The sequence below is a fragment of the Photinus pyralis genome, unplaced genomic scaffold (assembly GCF_008802855.1).
Source record: "Photinus pyralis isolate 1611_PpyrPB1 unplaced genomic scaffold, Ppyr1.3 Ppyr1.4_LG7, whole genome shotgun sequence".
Lineage (NCBI taxonomy): Eukaryota > Metazoa > Arthropoda > Insecta > Coleoptera > Lampyridae > Photinus > Photinus pyralis.
In genome coordinates this window covers 39,405,529-39,421,475 of record NW_022170738.1, presented here as the reverse complement: position 1 = coordinate 39,421,475, position 15,947 = coordinate 39,405,529, and the positions used below count along the sequence as shown (strand labels likewise).

The 15,947-nt window shown below is 35.4% G+C and overlaps 1 protein-coding gene across 1 annotated transcript in view; it reads right to left on the bottom strand.

Moving 5' to 3' along the window:
* Positions 1-2,304: 2,304 nt before the first annotated feature.
* Positions 2,305-15,947, bottom strand: part of LOC116176030 — a 37,935-nt gene continuing 24,292 nt past the window's right edge. The window contains exon 2 of the mRNA XM_031494465.1: positions 2,305-2,804. Within this exon, the coding sequence (XP_031350325.1) occupies positions 2,320-2,802 (483 nt within the window). The 5' untranslated portion in view covers positions 2,803-2,804 and the 3' untranslated portion in view covers positions 2,305-2,319. The remainder of the gene's footprint in view (positions 2,805-15,947) is intronic.

The window sequence follows — 15,947 nt, the reverse complement described above, 5'->3', positions numbered from 1 at the left end:
ATAATTTGCGTAAAAAGCGTTAGTTCTCATTTATTTTGTGTTGTTCCCGAATTAGACGAAATTTTGTAACTCCCCTAAAATTTCAGTGTGATACAGATTTGAGATTATTTCCCTGTAGCAACCTTCGGAAAGAGTTGTAATTTGCGTAAAAACCCTTAGTTCTCATTTATTTTATGTTGTTCCCGAATTAGACGAAAATTTGTAACACCCCTAAAATTTCAGTGTGATACAAATTTGAGATTATTTCCCTGTAGCATCCTTCGGAAAGAGATATAATTTGCGTAAAAAGGCGTTAGTTCTCATTTATTTTATGTTGTTCCCGAATTAGACGAAATTTTGTAACACCCCTAAAATTTCAGTGTGATACAAATTTGAGATTATTTCCCTGTAGCATCCTTCGGAAAGAGATATAATTTGCGTAAAAAGCGTTAGTTCTCATTTATTTTGTGTTGTTCCCGCTATTCGCTTACATGCGTTATTTTCCAGATAAGGTCAATACAATTCATGGAGTAATTACTGGGTTAAAAAAATATATACGTCTTATTAAAAACTGGGAAAATTGAAATTATTGAGGATTAGCCGTTGTGACAATGATTTGCGTATTCTAATCGATGTTTAATTATATATGCATATTCGTCACAATGACTAATGACCTGGGTAAATTAGCGTAATTACTTGTTTACTTTATACAATGGTTGGGCAGGTAAATTCTTCAATCTTTGTTTATTCGTTACCTTTTCATTACAAGTAAATATTATGCAACCCATCATACGTCAAATAGAATTAAAATTTAAGTGGAATACACCCTTAAGATATAGAGGGTGTTGCATTTAAAAAATACCAACATTGGGTTAAGTCTCAGAAACGGTGTTCCAAAATTTTTGTACTAAGCCACTGCCTACTAACTAAAATAGGTAGTTTTTACCTATCTGGCATAGGTAGTAAGATATAACATTCCAAAAAGTTAAACTTTCAATTTTCACTCTGTATCTCAGAAACAAAGGTATCTAGATTACTGTTTGTGATATTAAAAGTTTCACAAAAAACTGGCACAAGGTCGCGAAAACCGCAAGACTCTATCTTTAAAAACAGTTCAGATACACTGCAGTCTCAACCAAAATGGGACATACGGTACTCTGTGTTTGAAAAGAACGTTAGGCAACGTGACCCGTTACCAGTTTGTTCTATGAAAACATCCGCCGTAAGACATTAGCATGGGAAGCTTATTGAGACAATTTCTCTGTGCTATTTCTGAAATGCAACCGAGTAGGTCCGATTTTAATTAGATTTTGGTAGTTGGAACTGTTTTAAGGGTGGTTTACTCTAATTAAGGGTTTAGAGTTGAGATTCTTTAGGGTGGCGCGATTTTGTTATGGGGTGATTTCATTATAAGTTTCTTCAAAATTCGGACGCTCAATTGTTATATGGGTCAATGGTTTCAGGATACGGCACCGGCCGATTCATTATGTGAGAAAAGTGGGTAGTGCCAGTCTGACGGGAGACAAGGCAGGATTAGTGGGATATAATTGATCAAAACGGTTGATTCAAATCCGCTATTATTCAGGGCATGAAAACTGATTACTCAGTGTTTTAAACAACGGATCTGGCTACTGCTACGTAGGATTGGCAAAGGGGAATTATCACATAGAAGTAAATTTGATCCGTAGTTTATAAAAAATAGGGACCTGGACTGTCTTTATAAAGTATGACGTAACCTGGTCGCCGAATTCATACATTTTCCTAGCAGTCAACGAACTTACCCCTATTAAAGGAGTGGCCATTTCACCTTTAAATTGTATTCCGTAATCTTAAATTTCAATGTTATTAATTAATGTATATACAGGGTGTCTCATGTATTTTGAGAGGCGATTATTGGGGAAACTAGCGGGGATATCAAAAAAAGATTTTTATAAAACCTTCTTCATATGAAGGGACTCATTTAATGATGCTCTACATATTTTCGCATAACTGTCCCTTAAGGGTCAAGTGTCGGGCAACTAATTTTTTCAAATAGAAACCTATACTTTTTATTGAAAATTCTTATTCTACAGCGGAAAGAATAAACTTTTCGTGGGAAAGCGAAGTTTTTTACGGAATTGAATTTCCTAGAGTGAGCCAAGGTACAATGGTAACGATGTTGGCACTGAGGTACATTGAATTCAGAACCAGATTAATTCGTTCATTTTCCATCTGCTTATTACAACAAAAAATCATCAAATGTTCTAGAATTTCAGAAAGAAATGTTTTCAGAGCAAAAAGGGTTGTGCAAATCGTGAAAAAGAGAGGCGGGTCAGAGCCGGAGTTCCTATAGATCAACGACTAAGTATATGACCGAAATTTGTTTGTCAGTTTCGCTTTTCGAAGAACGATTAAAAAACCGTCAGTATACAAAATCTGAATTACAGTAAAATTTACCTCCGTTTTTAAGCCCTTAAAAAACGTTTCCACTTGCTGCCTCTCAATGTCGGTAATTTTCCCTTCGAGCGGTACTCTCTCGTCTCTATCATCTCGATCCATTTCATCACTTTCAGCCCTTCCTTCGCTACCGTCCTCCCTTTCGCCGCAACTGCTACCGGAAGCTGTCGTACTCGAATCACCGCTTCCTTCTCCGGTCGAGGACAATCTTCTACGATTACGATCGTTCCTATAAAGCAGTCCGTGATAGGAGTCGTACTTTTGCGACAAGCGATTTATGGCGTATTCTGGATTTTCGTGTTTCGTTATCGTTATGGAGGATGCGCGATTTTCTATCGGCGTCAGTTGCGAAGATGAATAAACCGGTACCTCCGTTGTGCTCGGCATCTCTGTAACAGATACGTATTGTTATTACAATAATTCATTTTCTATTCACACGATTTATTTTGCAATGAGGATTCAGTATGAGAAACGCTATTGTTTGCATTCACATTATCTATTTTAATCCGCATTATTACAATGTCGGCGCATACCGTCACCGTTACATTAAATGCGGGTATTTAGAGATATGGGCAAAAATGAAACGCGTTTCATGTGTGTTGTATTAATTTGAAAAAGAAGTTTCACTTCGTTCAATTAGTACTTCTTTATTATTTACCTTTCACAGTGGCTTACAATACAAGACGTTTTCCAATTAATCGGCGATTGGGAGAACTTTATAATAGGAGTAAAAGTGGATGAGACAGCAGTTTTTTTACAGTGAAAATTTGTCAACATCTATTAGACAATAAGAATAATAGCAAAGACATCTTTCTAGTGTGTGGGGCACATATCATCCAAACGTTACTCAAATGTCAGTGGCATTAGAGAGCAGACCCGTAACCGTAAGAGAGTCTTTCAGGAATCATTAGATTGTTACTCGGATTGTTATTATTTCTAAACTAATGCGATGCTACACCCGTTATCTCCTTATACAGTGATATTCATTTAAAAGTAGACATAGGAAATGTCTAGTTTTAAATTACCAAATCTCCTCTGAAGAATGAAACTGAATGTTTTAACTTTTGTGGAAGAGAATCCTATAAGAAACTTAAGGGAAATGACCGAATTTAATATAATAATATGTCTTCATCATAACCTAACTAAAAGGATACTATTAACTGTCGTTTTTATTTAAAATCTAGAATTACAGCAAAATGCGTGCGCATGTTATTTCGGTTGCATAAAATTAGGCGTCTTTTAGAAGGAAATCCCTATGTCTACTTTTAAATGAATATCACTATATTATATTTAAAAGTGAGCAATGCTTCCATTCTATAGCAATGAAATGCATTTTAGGAGTTGTAAAAAAAAGGCTTCTGGTTAAAATCGTCAAGTAGGAAAGAGGACGTTTTTTGTTTTAACATTAGACAGGTACAGTTTTTGTGAAAAATAGCGTATTTTGTAAAAAAATCGCTATTATATTATATTAGTTATGGCTAGCTGTCTGGCTGTCCGCCTGAGATCTCAGCAAATACAATAGCTAGAGACTTAAAATTTTCACTAAAAGCTTTCTGCTATAGTGTGCTAGATGTGCAGGTTCTAGTCTATTTCGATTTAGATTACTGGTGAGATCGATAATTTTAAACTTTACTAATAAAATACTGATCTGTATTATCAAAAATGCGGTTTCATCATGCATATGCTGATTTACAACTTGTTTCTTCTTCTTAACGTATATTTCAGTCATATAACATCATTATAGTCAACATAATAAAACTAAAACTTAGAGAATTTGAACAAGTCTAGTAGTAACCTAGGTAACATGTAAGTCAAAATTCATAGTCGCACAAATAATCTCTCTATATAGTAGTGATCTGCATGTACCGGGTGGCTAAGAATGGTACAAAACTGTATCCTCAATCCTCATAAGAAAATAAAGACAGAATTTTGGAGTAGGTACATTTCTTTTATATAAATGCGGCCAAGAGAAAATGCTAGAAATTATGTTTGGTTTCATACATTACCACTACGGGGCAGTAAGCACTCCAAACCAGGAAAAATGGGATGTTAGAAGAATATATCGAACAAGGCAGGTAGGTACAATGCGATCAAAAATGAGTTGCTGTCGAGTCACCTTCGGAATTTTTGTTTACATGGGAAATCGTACTTAACTTGAACTTCCACAGGGGACTCGACAGCAACTCAGTTTTGATCGCCCGTTATAATAAACATCGGAAAATTTGAAAACAAAATGCACCTATGTAAGGGATTATTCATAGCCATCAAACAAATGCTATTATACATGGGCATTGATTATACACACTAACTGTATAATTAATGTACAATGGGTTTGTTTAAAAGTCAACGCTAGATATTTCAAGAACGCCTGGCTGCATTATCAAATTATTCATAGCCGTTAGAACTGCGCGTAAGATTTTTGTCTCGTTTCTCTAGATTTAAAGGCAGCGGGATATTTACTTTTACCGTTGAGTGACTAATCCTTCACTCAACGCTTTTACCATTGAATAAAGTGCTGAATTTCTTAAATTTTTTTTCGGTTTTTTTTGTGGTCGAGTGGTCCTGGATTATGGTCCTGACTAGTTATATACGTGTAAAGGCCAGCAACACCAACAAGTCGTGAGCGATAACAAAATTACTTAACTAGAATATTACGGTGACAATTGTGCAAAGGTCAGATGCATCGTTATCGAGCCTGGCACGCAGCGCAGCGTCTGTGAAATTTCCAGTCCGCGCGGAGTCGATGTATACCTGTGAAAGAATCTCATTGGCTAGAAAAAATGTTTTGCTAGTGGAAAAGGTTGTACGTCTCAGAAGGCGTGTGAATTCAAAGATAAAGGTAGTGGCAATTAGGTAAGCCATGGAATAATGCGCGTGAAGCCACGATAGCCTTCGTATCGAACAGTTAAAAAAGGTTTAAATCAATCATTCATAAATTTTCACGGGGTGGTTTTATAATTCGTGAAGAATTCAATGAAACCGCGGGGCATTTCTCATCAAATGCCGTTAGAGCGCAGATTTTAATTACATTGACGCTTACCATCGCATTACTGAAAAAAATTGGGGATCATCGTACTTAATCTTCACAAAAGCCAATTATGTGCCAGACCTCCGATTTTGGTATCTAACATCCTGTCAATCATTTGTAGCAGCCCAATGAGCCAGTCCGTTTTCGATTTTCGACGACCCAGAGATATCGCTACCGTTACCGAACAACTTTTGCTGCCACCTGTCACTTTACCAGATTCCTGTCACAAGTGACACATTAATATTAATAATAAGTTTTCATCATTAATTTTGTAGCTTTTCCTGGTTGCTGCAGTTCGGACATCAACATAAAATTATTTATTGATGATTGAATTTATTTTAGCATTTCATTTCCTTTGAATGTCTGATATGTGAATGTTTATTACTATTTTGTATTTCAGAATATGGTAGCTTTGTCTAAAAATTATCCGATAGAAATTCTCACACGATTAGAGCCTTGTGCGCGGGTGCACCATCTTGTTAAAACCAACAGTTTCAAACTTTTATTATTTACAACTTATATATTCGTAGAAAAAAATGCTACTCAAAACAGTATGTACTTTTTTATGGGACATATAAAAAAATAAAGTTGATGATTTCTCCGAAACGAAACGTTGTATTGAAAATCTCTCAACGATATCTCGTAGAGCTCAAAAGTGGCAATAGACGGTGGTTTTTTCATTTTTTATATCTGTTCAAATAACTTCAGAAAAAAATAAAGGCAAATTTCGGATTTTGTGGTACATTTTCGGAAGTAACTTTTCTCTAACTTAACCATTGACGTATCTTCTTTGGTTTCAGAGATTCTCATGATAGACATCCTTATTTTGGACACTATCACTATGTATACCACATACAACAAACTTATTGAAAATGAGTCACATCCAAACACCGAGGTGCTCTGACACTTTTTTAGATCCGCTTTGGGGGTTTATTTGTTATTTAATCGGCAAACGTCTAATAAATTTATATGAATTGTAATAATTAAATGCTTTAGGTACTTAAAATAAGTTCAAATGCCTGGAATTTTAACAGTGAAGCTGGGCCTCACTTGCTCCATCAGACAAGCTGCCACTCACTTACAAAATAAGAATAGGTAATCTCAAGTCTTACATATTGATCACTGTGTCGAATATTAATTTGGAATATGCAACATGACATGACATATAAATGGAAATGAAAACCGAGTAAGAAAGGGCGCATTAGGTACACGATATTCCTCAGGAATCTCCCGGCACCTTAATAAAGCATGATAAATGGAGCTGGTATTACAGAATTTAATACAAACATAGGTCAATGATACGAAAACGCGTAGGCACTATACATTTTCCAATATTAACGTCCCGACAGTTGACATTTTGAAGCGCAACACATAATAGCAAAATGTGACGCAGAACGCCCTAACATAATGCGAATTTCGATGAACCCGTCAGAGTTTATATTGGAAATGGAGAGATCTAAAAATAAATTCCAAATTAAATCACCGACGAAGCGTTAAACCGCTTTGCAAGCCGAAAATAATTTTCAAATTGATTTTATAAAATTGTACCGGCAAAAACGGGTGGGTGAATAATTACGTTTCGCATGCTTTTGCTCTTTATTTAGAGAATGATTACATTCGCGATACCGCCGTGTATGGAATTCCGAAAATTTATTTATTGATAACGAGCTTCGTAAACTATGCAGACGATACGGATTGCTAATTTATCGCAACTACGTTTTATGTCGATTAACCGTTAGGGTTCAATAAGAATCTTTCGCAATTTACATTTGAAAGTTATAGTTCCAGAAATATTCCTAATCATCGGCCGACATTTCCCCTTCTTCCCTGTACGCCATACAAAATAATCATTTATGTACCTATACGATCAAGGTACCTAAGGTACCGTAGGTATATGCATTCGCCTTGCGACATTAATAACACACTATGCAAAACTTTAAATTAATAAGGCTGCACTTTGGCCTTCGACGATAATGATTGGTAACCGTCATGAATTACTCACGATATAAATATTGATGACAGCCAAAATAAGTTTTATTTGTGCTGTTAATCGTGTTACAATTGAGTGGTTATTGTAACAAACTTCTTCAAGGCGATTATAAAGCAAAGTACGAAGTATGGAGGTTGTTTACCTAACACACAAGTAATAACTTCGTAATTCGTAATATTGACATGACAAGCAAGAAGAAAATGCAAAACCACGCCGACATACAGGGAACGTTTAATGGCAGGCTTTTTTTATAGCAATTCCTTCCAGAAAACTTTCTTTGCAAAAATAGAAAATTATATGATCTGGTCCAAAAATAGTTTAAAAGAAACCAATATGTTTTTAATGATTTTCATACTGCTACAGGCTACACCTTGTTGGCTTCCATTTTTTCGGTCCAAAAATTTGTATAAGTCCTAGGTAGATGCCTGCAGCCCTGTAATATAATTTAATATACAGGGTGGTGACTTGCGTCACGCATCATAGGGATTTCAATGTAAAATTCATAACATGCGATTATTGGCTCCCCAAATTATTTTAGAGCAAAAATGTATTAAGGTTTTTTGTAGAAAAAATTTTTTACGTCAATAAACCCTATTAGTTTTCAATTTTTTACATAATAAAGACGGAAAATTGGAAAAATAAAACCCGCATCTTTTTCAATAATCTGCGATGCCATGGAATTTTCTAAAACAAAAAGATGTCCAGTTATCAATTAGCAGCAGTTCGAAATGGATCTACTTGGTTACTGTCTTGCAGTTAATGGTGACTTATTCGAACATTTATTGTAAATTATTATATTAGGAAATCGTTTTTAGTAATTTGGTCTTTCTTTATGTTGAATTCGCTGTTCTAAATATAATACTTTTTGATAGAATTTGATTTGATTTATAGCAGACATTCCATGGCATGACGGATATTGTAGTTTTTGTATTATAAAATTCCATGGCATCACAGATTATTGAAAAAGATGCGGGGGTTATTTTTCCAATTTTCTGTCTTCATTATGTCAAAAATTGGAAACTAACGCGGTTGATTGACGTAAAAAATTGTTGTCTATAAAAAACCTTAATACAGTTTTGCTCTAACATAATTTGGGGAGCCAATAATGGCATGTTATGAATTTTACATTGAAATCCCTATGATGCGCGACGCAAGTCACCACCCTGTATACCTACTTTACTATAGTAATTAAAATAGTTAGATTCATTTCATTCATTTTCAGTTTGTTAGGATTGTAACGAGTCAATTTATTTGATTTTTTCATTACTCATTAAGTCATTACACTAACTATTTGTATTTTAAGTAACATGGACGGCGTTGTAACGGGAGCCCGTGAACGTAGGTATATTCTTCAATTCGATTTTTTTAAATGTTCGTTAGATTTTTTATTGATACTTATTTTGTAGTATGTATATCCTCCTCCTGTAGACTGATCACTGATGCACTGCTAGTCTTAAAAGGCGACTAAACAACACTCCAATAACTCGGCCGCGGCGTCACCCACATTGTCTTATTGCCAAAGATCCAGGCCATTTCTAATTGTACTTTCTGGAGAGATATATCTTGAGATCCGAGATAGTTACTTAACTTTTTGAATAACGATCTCTAATCGTTTGGCAGAAACTTTATTCCGAACATTTTCTTACAAATTTTATACTGTTTTATATTGATGAATAATATTGATGTCTTTATTATTCCCAAGCTTTAGCTTGGCAAAGTTTAGCCCATTCGGATTTATAAATTTTAATACTCTATACTGACAGTGCATGAGCAGGATAGCTGATTGATTTTTTTTATTATGACAAGAATGTAAGTCCTTTAGACCGCGCCGCTTCACGGTAATAAGTGTAACATCCAGCACATCTTGTCCGGGTCCCTATGGAAGTAGCGTCCTTAGGTACAGATTTTTGTTTGCAGTGTCTGCCTTGTAGGCGCGAATTTAATTTGATTTTAGTAGTTTCAATGGTTTTAAGGGTGGTTTCTTCCAAGTGTAGGGCGAGAGTTAAATTTTCAGGGGTTGCGCGAATGTTTTTGAATTGAGTGTTCGAAATTTTGTTGTGTAATTTTTGGGCGAATAGTTTTTAAGTGCCGACCTGGTTAGATATGAGTAGGTGTAAAAGTTTAAAAGCGCCAGTTTGCCGCAGTATAAGACGAAATTAATGGAATATACGTGATCGGTTTCTGGCAAGCAAATTGCTTTTCTAGAAACGTGGTTGGTGAAAAGAAATGAATCTTATTGGTAGAACAGATTAGCGGCCATTTTGAGGTGTATTTTCTTCAAGTTGAAGATAGTGGTGAGGCGTCCAGGAGAGATTGCCGTAAGGCATTAGGCGCTAAACTATGCGTGTTGCGCGATCAAAAAAGAATTGATTAAATAGATCGACGGACAAAGGTATATGGGCGTAGTAGTATTCTACTAAAATAGTTAAGCCGCGGACTGACTAGCTTCAAGCGGTGAATCAGATAAGACAGAAAGGAAAATCCGATGAAGAAGGCAAGGATAGAAACAGATTAAATCGACCATCTGTGAAATTTGCGTTGGTGAAGAGATATAAAAAAATGTTTCAAAACCCACTCGTAGCGGTTGCCGCGTAACACAACTGTAAATGATGAGTAACTGACAAATATAAACCATAGCAGCTATCAATTAGCAAAAACCCGAGATCTCTAGGTAGCCCAGGCCCGAGATCTCGAAAGAACAGACAGGCAGACGACGAAAAATTGAGCATATAAGCGTTACTGCAACTTCGTTGTTATGCTAAAAATGCCCTTAGACCGAGGAAAATTTTTTTTACTGAAAAACTTTCGTGAAATAGTTGGATTACGCTTTCAAAGTTTGTAGAGTAAATTCCCGGCGAGTAGTACAATATGCGAACTCGAGCTGAAGTTCGAGTGAATGTAAAATAATTAATCAAGTTCTGGACGTTTTAATTTAGATAAAGGTTCCAAAGGAAATAACTCGCGAATTATGGACCGTGACAATCATAAAATCAAAGTGAATTTGACCCGTTGATCCTTTTCTAGGAATGTCGACGGTATATAAACAGTGTGATGTAAGCCTGTTTCCGGTTTCGTAATTTGCTCGCAGGTAATTAATCTTGATGCTCAAATTTGTTTTCCGTTGGATTGCGTAAATTGTGCAATCTCTTGCAAATTTTCGAGAAAAAGCCACGCTGCCTTCCATTAAGAAGTACAGGTGTTTCCGCCCATAGGTTCCTCTAGGTACGACGACTTTTTGGATATACACTAGCAAAGTATCTCGTGATCAGGTCAAATGCTCAAGAAGTTCGATGTTATGATGCTGTCAAATATGGTAATGACCTAATGACATTTTTCTTATATTTATATGTTCAACCCATTACCGTGCATTTAAGGGTAAAAATTTTGCATTTTTGTTATTTAAATAATAATAATATAATATAATAATAATATATTTCATGCATTGCAAACCTACTTACAATCGTCATAAATCGATATGTGTATGTTTAATAACAAATATTATACTAAAAATTATGATAGGTTATCCTTACTGCAATTAATAAATTGCTAAACAGAGTAAAACGCATTTGCAATTAAGAATTTTCTTATTTTGTCGTGGTACGATGCAAAATCACTTTGTTTGATTTTGTCGGGTAAACAGTTATACAGTTTTTGAATAGTAATATGGAGACCATTTTGGGATAGTAAACCTGCAGAAGGGTACACGTAATTCTGTTTTGTATGTTTGTATCATAACTATAAACATCGCGTGGCATTACAAAAGTATGCGCGTTCGAAATAGTAAACGATAATAACGAATCGGCACTTTGATATTATATATACGTATTTTAATTTGAACCCACCTAGAAGACAAAAAGATTTCTATTTTTGAGACACGACTCATAACGAAAGTCGAATTGAGAGAGAACTGCAAGCAAGTTTTTAACTAGGAGCGAGTGTATTTTTATTTTGAGACAAAAAAGGAAAGACCACCTTCTAATTCTCAATTAACAAATTTAATTTGTTACGTTTTTTCCCTTAGCGATTTAAATTCCATTGAAATAACCTTCGATTTGTGCTCTTATTTAAATCCTTACGCCATATTTCCTTTGTAAACCCGTTTAATCAGATGTAAGATAGTGTTGTAGTAGATTTGTATAGTAGTTTTTTCCCTTAGCGATTTAAATGCCATTGAAGTAACCTTCGATTTATGCTCTTATTTAAATTCTTACGCCATATTTCCTTTGTAAACCCGTTTGATCAGATGTAAGATAGTGTTGTAGTAGATTTTTTATTATTATTACCATAGTTCTTTGTTTTGCCGTCGGAGGTCGGGCCGAGATTTCCTTAATTCTTTTCGGCGCACGCATTACAGATTCAACCATTACTGTAAGAAGAACGTACACGTCATATTGTTAATCGACTTTTGTATCGCGTTCGTATGTATTGCGGAGCGCAATATACAAAAAGCTTGGTTTGGAATTGCATTGTGAAGCGTTTTCAACGATCTCCGCTACACAATTTCCCATCTACGTCTACGAGTCTGCGGGGTTGAAGAAAACTGTAAATCACATTAACACGAGTCCAACTAGAGATCTGGATAACCACACATCTACAAGTGTACATTTGTCCGTCATCGTTATTCAAACTACTCCTTCAGTATTGCATTCGATTTTATATTTTGCGAATTTCTGCAAGTACACAAAGAAACCGAAGCACAGTGTTTTTGCATCATAAATATTACGAAATCATATTTCAGAACATTTGAACTGTCTTAGTAACTGATAACAGATCTGCTGACTTTACTGTGGAAACTATTTCCAAGATTTGTCCAGAGAACTGTATAGAAACATACGGACATGCAAAAGTATGTAGATGAGGGTTCACACTAACAAACGTTGGTCGTATTTTCATATGCGGTATTTGCATAATATTATTACTGTGTCCTCTTTTCCAATTTTGCAACTACGGCGACCCTACAGTCGCAGAAAAACAAGAATTCATACCGAATCCGTGAAACGAAATTCCTGCATTTCATGAATAATTAAACTGCCATCATATCCTACAATTACGCATGCAAGCGGTGGTTAGTGAGCAATTTGTTGCAATTATAAACTATTTAAAGAAATAATCGGGCAACATTTTGCATAAGATGTCGGCGAAACGCGTTTACTTCCTATTTTGCAATCAATTCTGCTTGTCCCATATTCGGCATGCAAGCGGGACTGTATTTAGCACAGAATGAACCCCAATTAAATAATTGTGAGTGCCAGTTTTATTAATTGTAATTTAAAGCAAGGCTAAAATTTGTAATTGGCGCGTTGTTGTAACATTTCAATGAAACAACAAAAACAAACGAAACGTGCCCCGGAAATGTTAATTTTCGTTCGCCTTTGTACTGAAAGGCACTACATTTGCATTTAAAATCTAGATCAGACGGGTCCAGCCGTAATTATTAAAACTAGACGGACTAAAATGATTTGGACACTTACCAAAAAATAAGTGTTTGAGGAAGTGTTTAATTATAACTCCCGTGTAGTATCAATTCGTTGTGTAACAATAACAGTCATAAAGATTTAATTAAAAACAAAAATTTAGAGTGTTTCACAATTCATCAAACTTTCAAACAAAACTTTTCTTGTGAATTCAGTAGGTGTAGCCTGCCAATATCACTCTTTAAATAAAAGTAATTGAAGGCAGTTGTTTGTTCACATGATTTACCTTAATGAATGTAAATAACAAGGAAAGAAGCTAACTGTTCTTGATCTTTACCAACGGGGTTACCTTGAATCGATCTAGTTTTTCGCTATAGTTAAATTTTTTGCATTGAAAAAGTGCCACCATGTACCCCTGATCCACTCAAAACATATCGACGGAATTTAACACCATTCAGTTGTTCAATGGAGATGTCGGTGGATATCAGAAAGGTTAAACTGGGCGTTTACGAGTTGATCAAAATAAAAAAGAAATAATTTTTCTACATTCACCAAGTGTAACAGGTTATCATAGCATTGAATTTATCAAGAATGGTTGATGGCCTATTCACCTCTCAAAATCTAATATTAAAAGTAAAGATATTACTGCTTTATCTTGAAAGTTAATCGTTCATGAGCGCCAAACAACAATTAGCAAATTAAAATTGGACTTAGTTATAAAAGTACCTACTTCTTGGACACTTTTGGATTCGATAGGGGTGGTAACCGAGCAGTTACAAAACCAGAACGTTATTTCTGAAAATAGAATCAGAATTGGGCATTGTCATGGTTTTGTAACTGCCCGTTACACCGGCTCGAGTGACAGAATGAGCATGTCGAGAGGCATGACTGCACAAAATGGTCACGAAAACATTAGCTTTGCAAGTAACTTGTTCGAACATTGCAGAGGTCAAAAAAGTAGCTGCTTGCGATCGGTCACACTGGAATAAATGATAATGACGCCAAAAAGTAAATGTCGAAAGAAAAATTGCGATAGTGTGCGTCACATTGGTATTTGATATACTTTTAAATAAGTTTAATTACAAATATTCGCTAATATGGATTTCACTCACCAACAGAGTGTTGCTAAAACAGAAAGCAACTGTTCAATCAATGTAAATACAAGAATGAAGAATAATTTAAATGTTACACGTGACAAATACGTAAGTATCTGGAGTATTATCTGCAACTATTCTTCATTCTCACTTCTTCAGTTTAAAATGTATGTGTATTCGGTAGAATTCAACATCAGTAATCTGATAGATCACGGAATTCCAAATATTCAAAAAGGCAAAACTAAAACATACAGAAATTTGATTCGGCTCAAACGACAAATATACTTTTTAAGTACATTTAATCAAAATCTTTGGGCCCAATGACACGGAATCAAAGTATACCATGACACCTAGCTGTAGCTCAGGGCTAAAGATGCAAGAACAATTATACGCAGGAACGTTACTTGAACCGAAGGGCATCCTACAGCATTTCTATGGGTCGCGACCAGGCAACCTAAAATCAGTGGAAAGATCGATTTTATGAGTAGAGAGCTAAAGTGAGCACCCCATAATTGATCCAGATCAGTAGTGATATTAGGTAAGGGATAAGCGGCCTTAATCGCAACAGCTGCTTTGGGTGGGTTTACGGTATTGTTTCTTTGTGGAATTGGGCACACGTCAGAAAAGGGATAATCTCATGATGACCTATCGTCGTGTCGATAAACCGAGCGCAGTTCCCATGATTTCAAATTTCCGAGTTCAGGGATAAATGAGCGGGAGGTGTATCCAGTGTCAGTAATATTGAATATAAATCCCAGAACTTACTCTTGGCATAGATTTAGCACGACTAATAAATTTAAAATTATAGTACGATGCTTTAAGGAAATGGCAATAATCACATATCGAATAGACTGGAAAAAAGTGGCTCCTCCGGATAAAAATTACATTGCCTTGGAAAGCAAATTCAACGTTTACACTACGGAACTTGTGGAAATTAGTTGCAACTCATAACGCGCATAGATTCTAAATAGAAGAGTTTTTGTTAGCAGGATCCCACCCCTTAGACTTGTAACTGTGGCCCTCGTGCGAGATTTCTAACACTACAGTTATTCGAGATCAATCATACCTTTAGATCTTTGGTAACAGTCTTTTCCATCCCTGTATCTCTTCACGGCGAAGTGTTAGTTTACATAAGACAAGTCAATAGAGACAGTAAACAATTCTATAACTAACTTCCACATATTTAAACGAATGATTAAACATATAAATTTAACTTCGGGTGGTGATTAAAACATGACCATAAATTAAGCAAACATTTACACCAAAAATGAAAACGATTTCAAACAATGAAAGTTAAAAATCACGTCCTTATCAAAACAAATATTCAAAATTATTTAAAAAAAAATGTATACAAAACACAAATAAATCATAACAAAATGAAAAGATTACTACCTGTATTAACGCACAAACAAAACAAAGTGAAACTAAATGATACTCTCTCAAAGACAGCTCAAGCCAAGATTGTCGTAAGGTAACAAGCGTTGGCGGTGCTCTCGAGAAGGTACAGACACCATTTCCGGGCCGTAGCCAGCTCTGCATCATCGTAGGTTATAATACACAGGGTGGAACCTTTAGCACCTCTTGATCAAAATACACCTGATCTTAAAAGATGCGCCAAATTCACTGCTTGGGCATTCAAGTAGTTTGTTAGGTCATTTTTCCCATGAAATCGGTGTATAAATAAGGATTTTGATGTCAATATCATTTCGGAGTTTTCTGGACGAAATCGGTGAATAAATCAATATTTTGGTTGGTGATATTTAGAAGCTTTAGAAATACCTTGGATTATAAGTCCTGCCGCTATACACTTTCGAATAAAAAAAAAACGAAGTCAATATCTGGGAAATTGCAGTTTTTTACCCATGATGATGCAAAGTAATGGTTTTTTACTTAGCACTTTATGTTCACAATTTCCAAAACATCGTTTGTTCATTTAGAGGTGATTCATTCCAGTTGATAATACACCGTTTCGTTTATCAATGACGGATAGTCCATTTCAATCGGCA